Source organism: Lissotriton vulgaris, chromosome 10 (genome assembly GCF_964263255.1).
Source record: "Lissotriton vulgaris chromosome 10, aLisVul1.2, whole genome shotgun sequence".
In the NCBI taxonomy this organism is placed as follows: domain Eukaryota; kingdom Metazoa; phylum Chordata; class Amphibia; order Caudata; family Salamandridae; genus Lissotriton; species Lissotriton vulgaris.
Genome location: NC_141698.1, coordinates 152,772,553 through 152,785,127, shown reverse-complemented (window position 1 = coordinate 152,785,127; position 12,575 = coordinate 152,772,553). Strand labels below are relative to the sequence as shown.

Sequence of the window (12,575 nt, the reverse complement as noted above, 5' to 3'; positions counted from 1 at the left end):
CCGCCCCCCCCGGGATGGGAGACAGCCGGGGTGAGCTGCGGCAGCGCGCGGGGCACTGTGGGAGCTGGGGGGAGCTATGTGACCCCCTCAGGGGAAGGGGGGAATGCCTGTATGTGTGCGTGTGTGTATGCGACGGCGGAGGGGTCGGGGGGACGTCTCCCCGTGCGTGTATGTGCGCTTGTGTATGTGTGTGGTGCTGTGTGCGCATGCGTGCAGGGGGAGGTGTGCCTGTGTATGTATTCTTCCCAGGAGACAGCCACGGCCAGCGCGTTGGCGCGCGTGTGGCCTGCGCCAATCGCCTTTTGCGAGATGCGCGCGGCCGGCACTGTCTCCTGGGAAGCAGAGTCAGCCTCAAAAGATCTCTGGCGAGACACAGCGCTTACGCGCTGTGTTTTCGCTACGAGACCTAAAAACTAAACCAACACTTTGGAAATGAAAGCTTCAATTTCACATGCTGTGAGAGTTGTCTTTAAAGGAAGGAACCACATCCTCTCTCAGATGGAAGCAGTCTGTGAATTTAAATAATTAAGAAGCAGGGCATGTCATGCTGTCCCTGCCACCACACCTCTGTCACTAGTGAGTTGATATGTATTATGGTTCATACAGAGGCCTAGTCTCATATGGGACTTGATGGTGGGGATGGGTGGGAGAGAGGACATCTATAGAATTATAAGCAGTATTATACCATACAATATTTTGTTTCTGAACTTTGGCATGGCTCTCCTTTTCATACCGTTCCACTCTGATCACATAAAATAGCTCTTTATCACCACTCAAGAACAGACGACAGGAAAAACTGCTGATGAATATTTGTGATGCTACTTCTTCAAAATAGTTGGAGGTAACAACATTTTAAAGCTGTTGGATTACTTGTGATATGATATTTATGATGAAAATCCACTTGTTTATCCTTTGCTGTATTGTGAAATTCGTTCTACCGAATAAAATTTATTTTTTAAATGTTTTCCAATAATTTAAGAAAATAAGAGACTACTTAAAATACTTTATAACCCTTCCTACATTTAAATATTTTTTATTACAATTTCAACTAGTGATACAAATACATCCTAAAAAAGCCATATTTTACTATTTTTTTTCAAGTTTTTAACAATCAGCTGTCACTGTTTAAAGATACGCTACCCAGTCCAACCTTTTAGACAACTTAACTATTTAATAACAATTAAACTTGAAATTCCACATTTTTACAATATAATAATTCAAACTTTTTAAAAACCCTAAAGAACCTACATACATTTTTAACCCCTTAACTGCTGGAATCCCCCCCCTCACCTAAGCCGGACCTCTTTTTTAGGTCGAGGACCGTAAGGCTGCGCTTGCGCAGTCTCCGGACGGAGATTTAATGATTTCTAGTATGGAGGCTTGAACCCGCCTCTCTCCTCCATTGGCTGGCTTCCTAAACGGAGGCCAGCCATTGGAGGAGAGGGACATCACTCATTTCAAGCCCCGTCTCTTTCGGATTCAGGGCGTGTTTTTTTGCGTTCTTTCGACCTGTGACGTCATCCGTCACTCAGAACACCAAAAACACGCCACCGAATCCTAAAATGGCCGTGTGTTTCTCCGAGGCATGTGTGCCTCGCCTCGGAGGAAGATGGTGGCGCTATGATGCTTCCAGCCCCCCTCGCCATGCTGAGAGTCTGAGAGGCACCCGCAGAAGGAAACCGGCATCTCTGGAGGCCTGCAGCGTCAGGGAAGCTGCAGCGGCCTCGGGGAGAGCAGCGCTTCAACGCCACCCGGCTGCAGCCCAGTAAACCACACCAGTGCTGCCCAGATGCCGTATCGCTTTCCATAGCAGAGTTAAAGGCCAGTCTCAGCGCAAAATACAGATGCCCCCGTCATCCTGCATGGCAGAGAAAGGAGCCTCGAACGCCCGCATTTCTTCCTGCAGCAGCCGTAAGTAAATATACAGCCCACTGAATTCCTAAACTGCTGTGGCCTGCTGAAATTGTTACTGCCCCACCTAGCAGCTACCTGCGGCACCGCGTCCTTGCCTGAGTGCTTGACTCCAAGGAGGCGCCACGCTATAGATATGGTGGGTGCAATATATATGCCACCCTGCTGCTAGTCCTAAAATATTCATACGTGACCAACGATTTTACCCCAAGCAGTCAGGCGTGTGCTTGGTCCCTGACGTTCACCTACCTGTTTAGCACTGGCGGTGCATAGAGATGCAGGGAACAACAGTGCAGCAGTTAGAGGCGCAGCTGTTACTTACAGCCTCCCCTCCCCCCTCAGGTGAAAGTGTGCACCCAAACATTCGTCCTGAAAGTGCCATTAAATGTCCAATGTTACGTAGCTCTTGCCAAGTAGTCAGTATCAATCATGAAGCAAATGTACGATATGCCTATATTTGCATTGTCCCTACGCTGAGCACCCAAGCTACTCAGCTCCACGTTTGCGTAGCCAATCCGGTCCAGTGTTCATTGCATTGCATTCTGGGATTTGAAGTCCCGTTAAGCCTATTATACCATCATGATTACAAGCCCCAAAATGGAAAGCAAAAGTGTAGACTGTATAAGCAACCCAAGCATTAACCTCACAAACACAAGTGTTCTCTCCACACTTTGAGTGATTTGTTTTATTGCAAGCAAGATACCGAGGCCATGCTCAGATCTCAAACCCAGTTTTAGCCCTGACTTGACAGCTCAGGTGTTTCTTACCTTATGTGACCAACAGAAAAATAGTTTGAAAAAGCACTGTAGAGAGGGGGCTTTCCCTCCGTCCAAATATTGGTGGACATGAGTACAGCATTCAATTGGGTAGAAGTTATGCAGTTCCACCCAAAAGACGGCTTTTATTATTGCCTAGAGAACTACATAATCTTCATGCCTTACACAAAACACATAACTCACAAAATTGTGTACAGTTGTGTCCAGTCTCAATGAAAATGGGCACTCATACTACACATTTCCACAATGCCTTACACAAAACTCTCTGGGATTATTTAGCATTTTATATAGCTTGGACATGGCCTGAAGGCATCAGAGCACTTTACAACAGTAGAAGGATATGTGTGGGTGTGCATGTGGCTCTGGGTGTGTATTGCTCCCCTGCCCCCTGGCTGTGCTTGATCCCCTGCCCCCTAGCTGTGCTTGCTCCCCTGCCCCCTAGCTGTGCTTGCTCCCCTGCCCCCTGGCTGTGCTTGCTCCCCTGGCTGTGCTTTCTCCCCTGCCCCTTGGCTGTGCTTGCTCCCCTGCCCCCTCGTTCTTCTGCCCCCTGGCTGTGCTTGCTCCCCTGCCCCCTCGGTCTCCTGCCCCCTGGCTGTGCTTGCTCTCCTGCCCCCTCGCTGTGCTTTCTCTCTCTCCTGTGTGTGTCCTGTGTGTGTATGTGGCTATGGGTGTGTATGTGGCTCTAGGTGTGTATTTGGCTCTGGGTGTGTGTGTGTGTGTGTCTCTGGGTGTGTGTGTGTGGATCTGGGTGTGTGTGTGGCTCTGGGGGTGTGTGTGTGTGTGGCTCTGGGTGTGTGTGTGTGGGCTCTGTGTGTGTGGGCTCTGTGTGTGTGTGTGGGGGGGGGATCTGGGTGTTTGTGTGTGGGCTCTGTGTGTGTGTGTGGGGGGGGAGGGCTCTGTGTGTGTGTGTGGGGGGGCTCTAGGTGTGTGTGTGTGGGCTCTGGGTGGGTGTGTGGGCTCTGGGTGTGTGTGTGTGGGCTCTGGGTGTGTGGGTGTGGGGGGGGCTCTGGGTGTGTGTGTGTGTGGGCTCTGTGTGTGTGTGTGTGGGCTCTGTGTGTGTGTGTGTGGGCTCTGGGTGTGTGTGTGTGGGCTCTGTGTGTGTGTGTGTGGGGGGCTCTGGGTGTGTGTGGGCTATGGGTGCGTGTGTGTGGGCTCTGGGTGTGTGTGTGTGGGCTCTGGGTGTGTGGGTGTGTGTGGGCTCTGGGTGTGTGTGTGGGGGCTCTTTGTGCGTGTGTGGGCTCTGGGTGTGTGTGTGTGGGGGCTCTGGGTGTGTGGGGGCTCTGGGTGTGTGTGTGTGGCTCTGTCTGTGTGTGTGGGGCTCTGTGTGGATAGCTTTTTTTGTAGGTAGCTCTATGTGTGGATAGGTTTTTTTGTAGGTGGCTCTATGTGTGGGTAGCTCTGTCTGTGTGAGAGTGGCTCTGTGTAGGTGGCTCTATGTGAATGACTCTGTGTGGGTGGCTCTATGTGTGTGGCTATGTGTGGTGTAAATGCAATAGGTCATGCATTTGAGAGCGATTAAGCTATTGGCATTGTAAATGACAGTGCCATTTATTTAACGATTAAGATATTGGCAATGTAAATGTCAATGCCATTTATTTAGGATTAAAAAAAAATGTCATGATCAATGCCGAGACCATTGCATTGTAAATGCTTGTTTAAATATTTGTGGTAGTTTGCGCTAAGGGTTCCATAACTTTTTTCCACATGGGGTATCCACGTCAAATTTGTATCCTTTTTTCCAACATCCTTGGGATTCTAAAAATACCCAGGGTTTGTGGATTGCCCTGTAGGGGACGGAGAAAATAGGCAAAATAAGCTAAACTTTGAGTTTTGGGGAAGATAGGGAAAAAGTGACCTTGATAAAAGTGGTTCTTTCTTTGGTCCTAAAAATAGCATCAATTAATGGTTTGCTGTGTTAAAGTCACCAACTTCCCAGATTTCAGAAACATGCAGAGGTGAATAAAAACACATATGTAGCCACAGTTTTGGCATTTAACAACGACGTAGGCCCTTTTATCTATTATTTGTGTGCTCAACCTACTTCCAGTTTGTGGTGGAAACCAGTGTGAAACCCATGGGTGATCAAGAAAAGCTATAGATTTCTGAAACATAGACACCATTCTGAATTCAGCAAGGAGTAGTATGTGTAGATCTCTCAGGTTTTCTAAAAAAATTAACTTGAAATAAAGAAATACTGAAAATGAGTAGGAAAAAATGGCTATTTGTGACAGAGTTTTCATCTTTAGCTTTTTGTCACAATGGCCGATTTACAAAAGCAATAAGTCATTACATGGCCTAGACCCTTCCGGGGGCATGGATATATAAGTTTGGTAGGTTCTCCAAGTTCCCAAGGTATCCAGAGTTACTAACTGAGCTGCACTGTACCATGGTTTTTCATAGTTTACCATGTATCAATTCATATGGTAAAATATGTACAGTGAAAAATGGGCATCAAGGAACACTATGTATTTCTGAAACTGTCACAAGATATGGAGTTGAGGAACAGTGGTTATTTGTGCATCTCTGAATTTGTAGATACCCATACTAGCAGATGATTTAGAGGATATTTTTCAAAATGTCTTTTCTTGTACACTGCCCTACATTTGGAAGGCACCATTGCCTCAAAATCTAGGTGATAACAAATGTTCTATTATTCTATGCTTCTTTATGTTTTCCAATGAAGATGGTACCTTGTTTGTTTGGTAGACCTGCGACAGGAATGAGCCCAAAACACAACATGGACTCATCACATTTTTCAAATGAAAACTGACCTTTTTTTTGCAAAGTAGGTAGCTTTGGGTTTTGGGCCACAGCTCAGCCGGGACCTAGGGAAACCTAGCTAACTTGCACATATTTTTTAAAACTAGACACCTGGGGGAATCCAGGGTGGGGTGACTTGCATGGTTCTCATGTTTTTTTTACCCAGAGTCCAATGCAAACTTCAAACTTTGACATTCTGTGATGGAAAGGTCTGGAATCTTTGGGGAGCCAGAAACTTCCTTTCACCCAGAATTCCCTCAAGTCTTCCGATAAAAATGATACCTCACTTGTGTGGGTAGGCTTATGACAGGAAACAGTCCAAAACGCAACATGGATACATAAAATCTTTCCACTCAAAACTGACCCTTTCTTTGAAAAGTGGGAAGCTTTGGATTTTGGGCCCTAACTCAGTCGGCACCTAGGAAAACCTAGCAAACATGCAATTTTTTGAAAACTATACACGTGGGGAAATCGAGGATGAGGTGAACTGCATGGCTCTCAGCAGGATTTATTTACCCAGAATCCCTTGCAAGACTTAACCTTGACTAAAAACACATTTCCCTCACATTTCTGTGATGGAAAGATCTAGAATCTGAGTGGAGCCACACACTTCCTACCATCCAGCATACCTTCAAGTCTCCTGACAAAATTGCACCTCACTTGTGTGGGTAGACCTAGTATCAGTGACAGGAAACAGCCCAATATGCAACAAGGCTTGATTATATATTTCCACTCAAAACTGACCCTGTCTTTACAAAGTAGGTAGTTGTGGATTTAGGGCCCTAGCTCAGCTGGCACCTAGGGAAATCTAGTAAACTTGCACATTTGTGAAAACTAGACACCTAGGGTAATCGAGAGTGGGGTGACTTATGCAGTTCTCACCACGTTGTTGTACCCAGAATCCTTTGCAAACCTCAAACTTTAACTAAAATACACATCTACCTCACATTTCTGTAATGCAACGTTCTGGAGTCTCTGGGGAGCAACAAACTTCCTTTCACCCAACACTCACTCAAGTCTCTGTAAAGAACCTAAATTGTGTGGGTAGGCCTAGTGGCTGCAACAGGAAACAGCCCAAAACGCAGCATGTATACATCACTTAAAACTGACCCTTTCTTTGCAAAGTGGGTAGCTGTGGATCATGGGTCCTAGCTTAGCCGGCACCTAGCGAAGCCTAGCAAACGTGCCCATCTTTGAAGACTAGACACTTGGGGGAATTGAGGGTGGGGAGACTTGTGTGGCTCTATCAAGGTTTTTTCCCAGAATCCTGTGCAAACCTCAAACTTTGGTACAAAATACACATTTTCTTTACATTTCTGTGATGGAAAGTTCTGGAATCTACGGAAAGCCACATATTTCCTACCACTTTGAGGTCCCACCTGTCCACCAATAAAAATGGTACTCTACTTGTGTAGGTGGGTTACATGACTACGACACAAAAATTGTCTATATCGATACATTGAGAGACAAGCAATCGGATAGCTGTGGTTTTTGGGGCTGTGCTGCAACCCATGCAAATCTAAGAAACACAGACATTTATTAAACCTAGGCAACCAGGGGATTTCAGGGTGGTGTGTATTTGGTGGATCCCATGAGGTTTTCTAACCCAAATGCCCTGCAAACCTCAAATTTTGCCTGAAATCACACACTTCCCTTACATTTCTGTTATGGATATTTCCGGAATCCGCAGGAATCCACAAAAATCCAATGGGAGCCTTTGCAAGGGGACTCCCTTTGACCTCGATTTGATCCGTTCCTGTTGCAGGCACTAGTCTCAGCCGTGCAAGTGGCACAGCTTTTTTATCAGCACAAGTGGGATAATGCCTGGTGGTAGGATTTTTGTAGATTCCCTGGTGTCTATTGGGCTTATTGGAGAGGCTGAAAGACTGTAACTATAGTTTTTGGGGGTGAGGGCGTGGCCATACCCATAGTGGGCAGCCCAACACCTATATTTAAATCAAAAACAGACCCTTATGTCTACTGGGCTTTCTGCTCCTCGGTGGTGGAGGCAGATAGGGGGCATACATATATATATATTTCCCTGGTGTCTAGTGGGCTTTTAATCACCCCATCTGCCTTCCAAGGAATGCAGTTACTGTCACCATAGGTTTTTTTGGGGGGGAAGGGGCATGGCCATGCCCATAGTGGGCAGTCCCCACCCCTATATTTAATTTAAAAATAGAACCTGGTGTCTAGTGGACATTTCTTGTTGGGGTGGAGACATGGCCGGGTCCCACCCCTATATTTAACACACAAAAAAAAAAAAACATTGCTTGGTTTCGAGTGGGCTTTCTGCAGATTGGGGGTAATCACCCCATCTGCCCTCCAGAGGTGCAGAAAGTGTCACTTTAGCTTTTTTTTTGGGGGGGGGGGCATGGCTATGCCAATTTTGGGCAGCCCCCACCCCTATATTTATTTTAATGAAAATACCCTTGTGTTTTCTGGGCTTTGTGCCCCCCCTGGGAGATTAGATCAGGGCTAATTACCTCCATCCGACTCCCAGGAGCTGCAGAAAGACTGTTGATGGGGGTGGGGCAAGCACAAGGCCTTGCTCAAAGCATCACTCCCCTAAAATCCCTGGTGTCTAGAGGGCGGATCCCTGCTTGGGGATCGCTCTCCTATGGTGATCCCCAGGCAGTGATCCACTGGGCAGACATGTCATTGGAAATGGGCAATTGTACCCTTTCCAACGATACCTCTCCCGCCCCCCTCAGTACACGGGTGCCAAGGTATGCCCCCCTGAGCACTGATACAGTGAAAGTGAATCACAGCCATTGGCTCGTTTTAATGTCACTTTAGTGTAATGACGTCAGCGCGCCCTGCACACAGACCATCATTACACTAAGGGGAAAAAAAGGACTTAGGCTGCTCGGGAAACTCTTCGCAAGCAACTCAAGGTTAAAAAATAATGAAGGAGTCCCGCTGGTGATCTGCACCAGAGGGGGTCTTTATTTATTTTCCAAGTGTCGGCCAATGGCCAACAGGCGCACTGGTGAGGGAGTGTGGTTGTTGGCCATTGGCCGAAACCCGAACGAAACAATTCCAATTCATACAAAAATTGCCAAACAGGTCTAACTAAAACAACTTATAATGCTTTGGAATATCTTTCAAAATTAATAATATTTTGATATTTTTGAGACGTTTTCAAATAACAGTTTTGACTTCCCTAAATAACCATACGACCCAACTAGTTCACTTCTTTAAAAAATGTATTATAAGACTTGTGTTAATACTTACTACCAAGAACCTGTACCAAACCCAAGCAAATTTGTTTGCAGATTCCAAATCTGCATTTCATTCCTGGGCGACAATGCAAGTTTAAACACTTAGAACTGGCTACAACTAACTCGTAGGATTAAAATGTGTGCTTCAACTTAAGCCATTCAAGCACGAATATGGTCATCATTAACCCCATGTCTATCGAATACCCTAGGTATTGCATCTATTAAAATATATTAACACAATTTGACTATTTTCATTGCCCTGGTCAGCCATTCAGTTCTTTTGATTTTCACAACAAACCACAAGTTTTTTATGCAGGCACAAGCAATATATATACTAATTATTTCCACAGCAAAAACAGAACCCCATATCAAGATTATTACCTGCTACTATATCCTGTGACTGGATTCCATCGCTGATTTTCATAAATGTAAACATATTTCACATCAGACTGAGTGTGAATATTATCTGTGCTGCTTGCCAACCCTGCATGAAATGAAGCCATGACAATGATACTTTTCTTTTAATTTTCACTCATTTTATTTAAACATGACAATCAACAAATATCACAAAATAAGATATAAATTGACCAGAAATGAAGATGTGTACTTTTATGATCCATCTGCATAAGAAGTGACATGATTGTATTCAACATCATTCATCTGCACAGGAATTGACATCACTAACCCCTCGTCCCAAGACCTACTTAACAGCAGCCGCAATATGGTTGCACAGCGGACGCGCCCAAGGTATGCCAAAGACAAGCCCATCTGCACCAATTCATACCTGGACTGTGCCCAGCGCCAGGAAGCCTGGTCCTGTCCCCTCCCGCCTCTATCCTACAGCGACCCGCCTCACCCTCAAACTTGGCCGCCTTTCCACATGTTGTTGCCTCAGAGCACAACACAACAATACGGAGCATTCTCCTACACTTCCTGTAAGTTTTTAATGTACTTACCCTCAACCAACTGTCCCCGTAACAACAGAATCTAACACCCAACTCCCTCACACTCAGTCTTGCAACCACATTCACACAAACTCCGCCCTCACATGCATGCTCCTTAACATCGCTCACTCACTAAACACTCTACAAAGATCTGGGACCTACTGCATGGCAATGCCCCGGACCTAATTTTGTGCACAGAAACCTGGCCAAACCCCACATGGGCACCAGACATTGCCGCAGCCATTCCACCCAGCTAGAAGATTGCCAGACAAGACCAACTGCACAAGTCAGGAGGCGGACTCACCATCATCCACAAGAAAACCATCAACTGCACCGACTTCACAGACATGTTGTCATCCTCCATCAGGGAACACTTGCCATTTAAGCGCCACATCACAGCTAACTTCATCCTAAATGGCACTCTCATTTACAGAATATTGGGATGGCACACCAAAATCCTCACCCACACTTTCAAGTCACTACACAACATTTGCTCAGCATACCCCAACAAGCATAGCTGCTTTCACGAACCTTCCAGACACCTCCACTTGTCCGGACTTGCACACATCCTACGAATAATAAAACTCCGATCGGGTGATTGAGCCTTTTACTACATCGCTCCTAAAGCGTGGAACAACCTGCCACTATAGACGAGGGTCTCCTACTCACTACTTGAACTCTGCAAGAAGCTGATGGCCTGACTTTCAGAGCAGTGTCACTGGAGCCTAGGTTTTGCTAGACTCACACCTGCTCAGCATCAAAATACACTCCTGAGTGATAGTGCACTCTACAAAACTGTACAACATAAAATAATACACATACACTCCTGTGTATGAACACATTAGGTGCATATTCATTACAATAGTCATGTAAGGTCTAATTTTAATAGATGCACTTTGGCCCCATACAAACTGTATGTTCTCAGACTACTTTGAAATTGTTTGTAGTTGTCCTTTTGTTTAGTACAAATGCTGCAACTGACAAAAAAGCATATGTTTTTAGGGCCTAATCACTCCTGTGATCCATTCACATCCTGTGTCTTTGACAATGACAACTATACGAAGATAAATCCTCTCCACTAAACTTGCACTGGAATTAACCGTATCAATTATGAATAAATCCACACATTGGGTCAGATTCACAAAGGACCAACCCTCACTTAAGAAATTCTTAACAATATCATAAGCCAGGTAAGAAGGACTGATTTACAAAGGGGCTTTTCCTGGTTAAGGAACATTTTAGAACTAAAAACCCATAGTAAATCAGACCCAGCAATCTTAAGATTGTCGTAAAACTGTAAGATGATCTTGAGGCTGTCTTAAACAATGGTAAAACAAGTCTTATAAGGGATGTGACTGCCTATAGGTGAATACAGATGGTCAAAGCAAAGATTCCAATGCAACACTTTGTGTTGCCACCTGCTTTACGACTACTGGATTGGATTATTCCTAATTCCTTCCTTTTTGGACACGTCAGATCGCCACAGGTGCCACTAATGAGCTCTACCGATCAGTGTTGCTTGTTTCCCTGATCTTTCTCTCTGGATCTCATCTTCTTATCTCCTGATGATGAGCCTGCATCTTTGAGAGATCAAACCGCAGTCGTCCTTTAATACAGACCCATCCTACTTAATTTGGTATGCACATATGAGCCGTGCTTGCTTGAACTGAATAGGAGACACATATATATATATATATATATATATATATATTGCTTTATTTACACGTATGTCAGATTTTTCAGAGCACCAACCACGTTTTATCTCACTGGCACTTTCTCTAAATCTAAGTTTTTGTCAAATAAAATATTTTCTAGTTTACTACTCATTATTAAAATTTGTTAATTTTATCAATGCACTATTTTTTCATTATAGGGACCACCCACTGTTCTTTGCTCTCTCCATAACACCACAGATCACTAATGAATCCATGATTTTTCCTTAGTTCTTAGTACACTCCCATTAACTCTAAAAAGCGCCCTCTGTGGTCTTTTCCTACTCTATTCCCTTAACACCCGCCACCACCATTTTCTGTATGACAGTCCTGATAACCCATTGCACCTAGACCTCTTTGGGTTCATAAATGGGTTTTTCCACTTTCAATAACTGCTTCCCTATCTACACTACATCAGTGTGGTCCAATGCCTAGTTTCTCTCGACTGGACTACAAGAACTCCCTATATAAAGGCTCCCCTAAATACATTACCAAAAACCTCCAGGTCCCAAAATACGCTGCAATGATTTTACTCAGTTGACCAAAACTTGCCTCGGCCAAAAATGCCTTGGCCTTCCTTAACAGGCTTCCCATTGAAGAAAGAATACATTTCAATACACTATGTCTAGCATATAGAGGGCTTAACTACAAAGGCCCTTCCTTGATTAGGGTACTTTGACACGTTATATTCCCAGTAGGGCATTAAGATCATCAACTGCCCGACTCCTGAAAGTGCCCCAAATTCACATGACTACATGGGGCAGCAGATCCTTCTCACATCTTATTCCTCTGCCTCCACAAAAAAGCTTCCTCAAAAGCATCCCGGGTAGCTCAGATGCAGGATGCTATGGCTCATCCAGAGCTAGGAAGCCTTCGGGTAGCCAGGGGCTTTAGAAGTCTGCATGGCATAGCAGTGCTAAAGACCAAGTGGTTAACCCACAGTGCTAGTGACATGAATAATCTCTACTCCATTTTACTCCCTCAGTCAATCAATCAATCAATCAAAGCATTTGTATAGCGCGCTACTCACCCGGAGGGTCTCAAGGCACTTGGGGGAGGGGTGTCCACTACTGCTCGAACAGCCAGGTCTTGAGTTGCTTCCTGAAGGAGAGGTGGTCTTGGGTCAGGCGGACGTGGATGGGTAGGGAGTTCCACGTCTTGGCAGCCAGGTAGGAGAAGGATCTTCCTCCCGTGTGGCTCTTCGGATGCGGGGGATAGCGGCGAGGGCGTGGCTGGTTGATCGTAACT

At 45.3% G+C, this 12,575-nt stretch overlaps 1 protein-coding gene across 2 annotated transcripts in view; it reads right to left on the bottom strand.

The window, feature by feature from the left end:
- Positions 1–12,575, bottom strand: part of TECPR1 (tectonin beta-propeller repeat containing 1) — a 575,261-nt gene that overhangs the window by 270,979 nt on the left and 291,707 nt on the right. For both annotated transcript variants that reach the window (XM_086940729.1, XM_086940728.1), the window contains exon 16: positions 9,053–9,155. In XM_086940729.1, the coding sequence (XP_086796855.1) occupies positions 9,053–9,155 (103 nt within the window). The remainder of the gene's footprint in view (positions 1–9,052; positions 9,156–12,575) is intronic.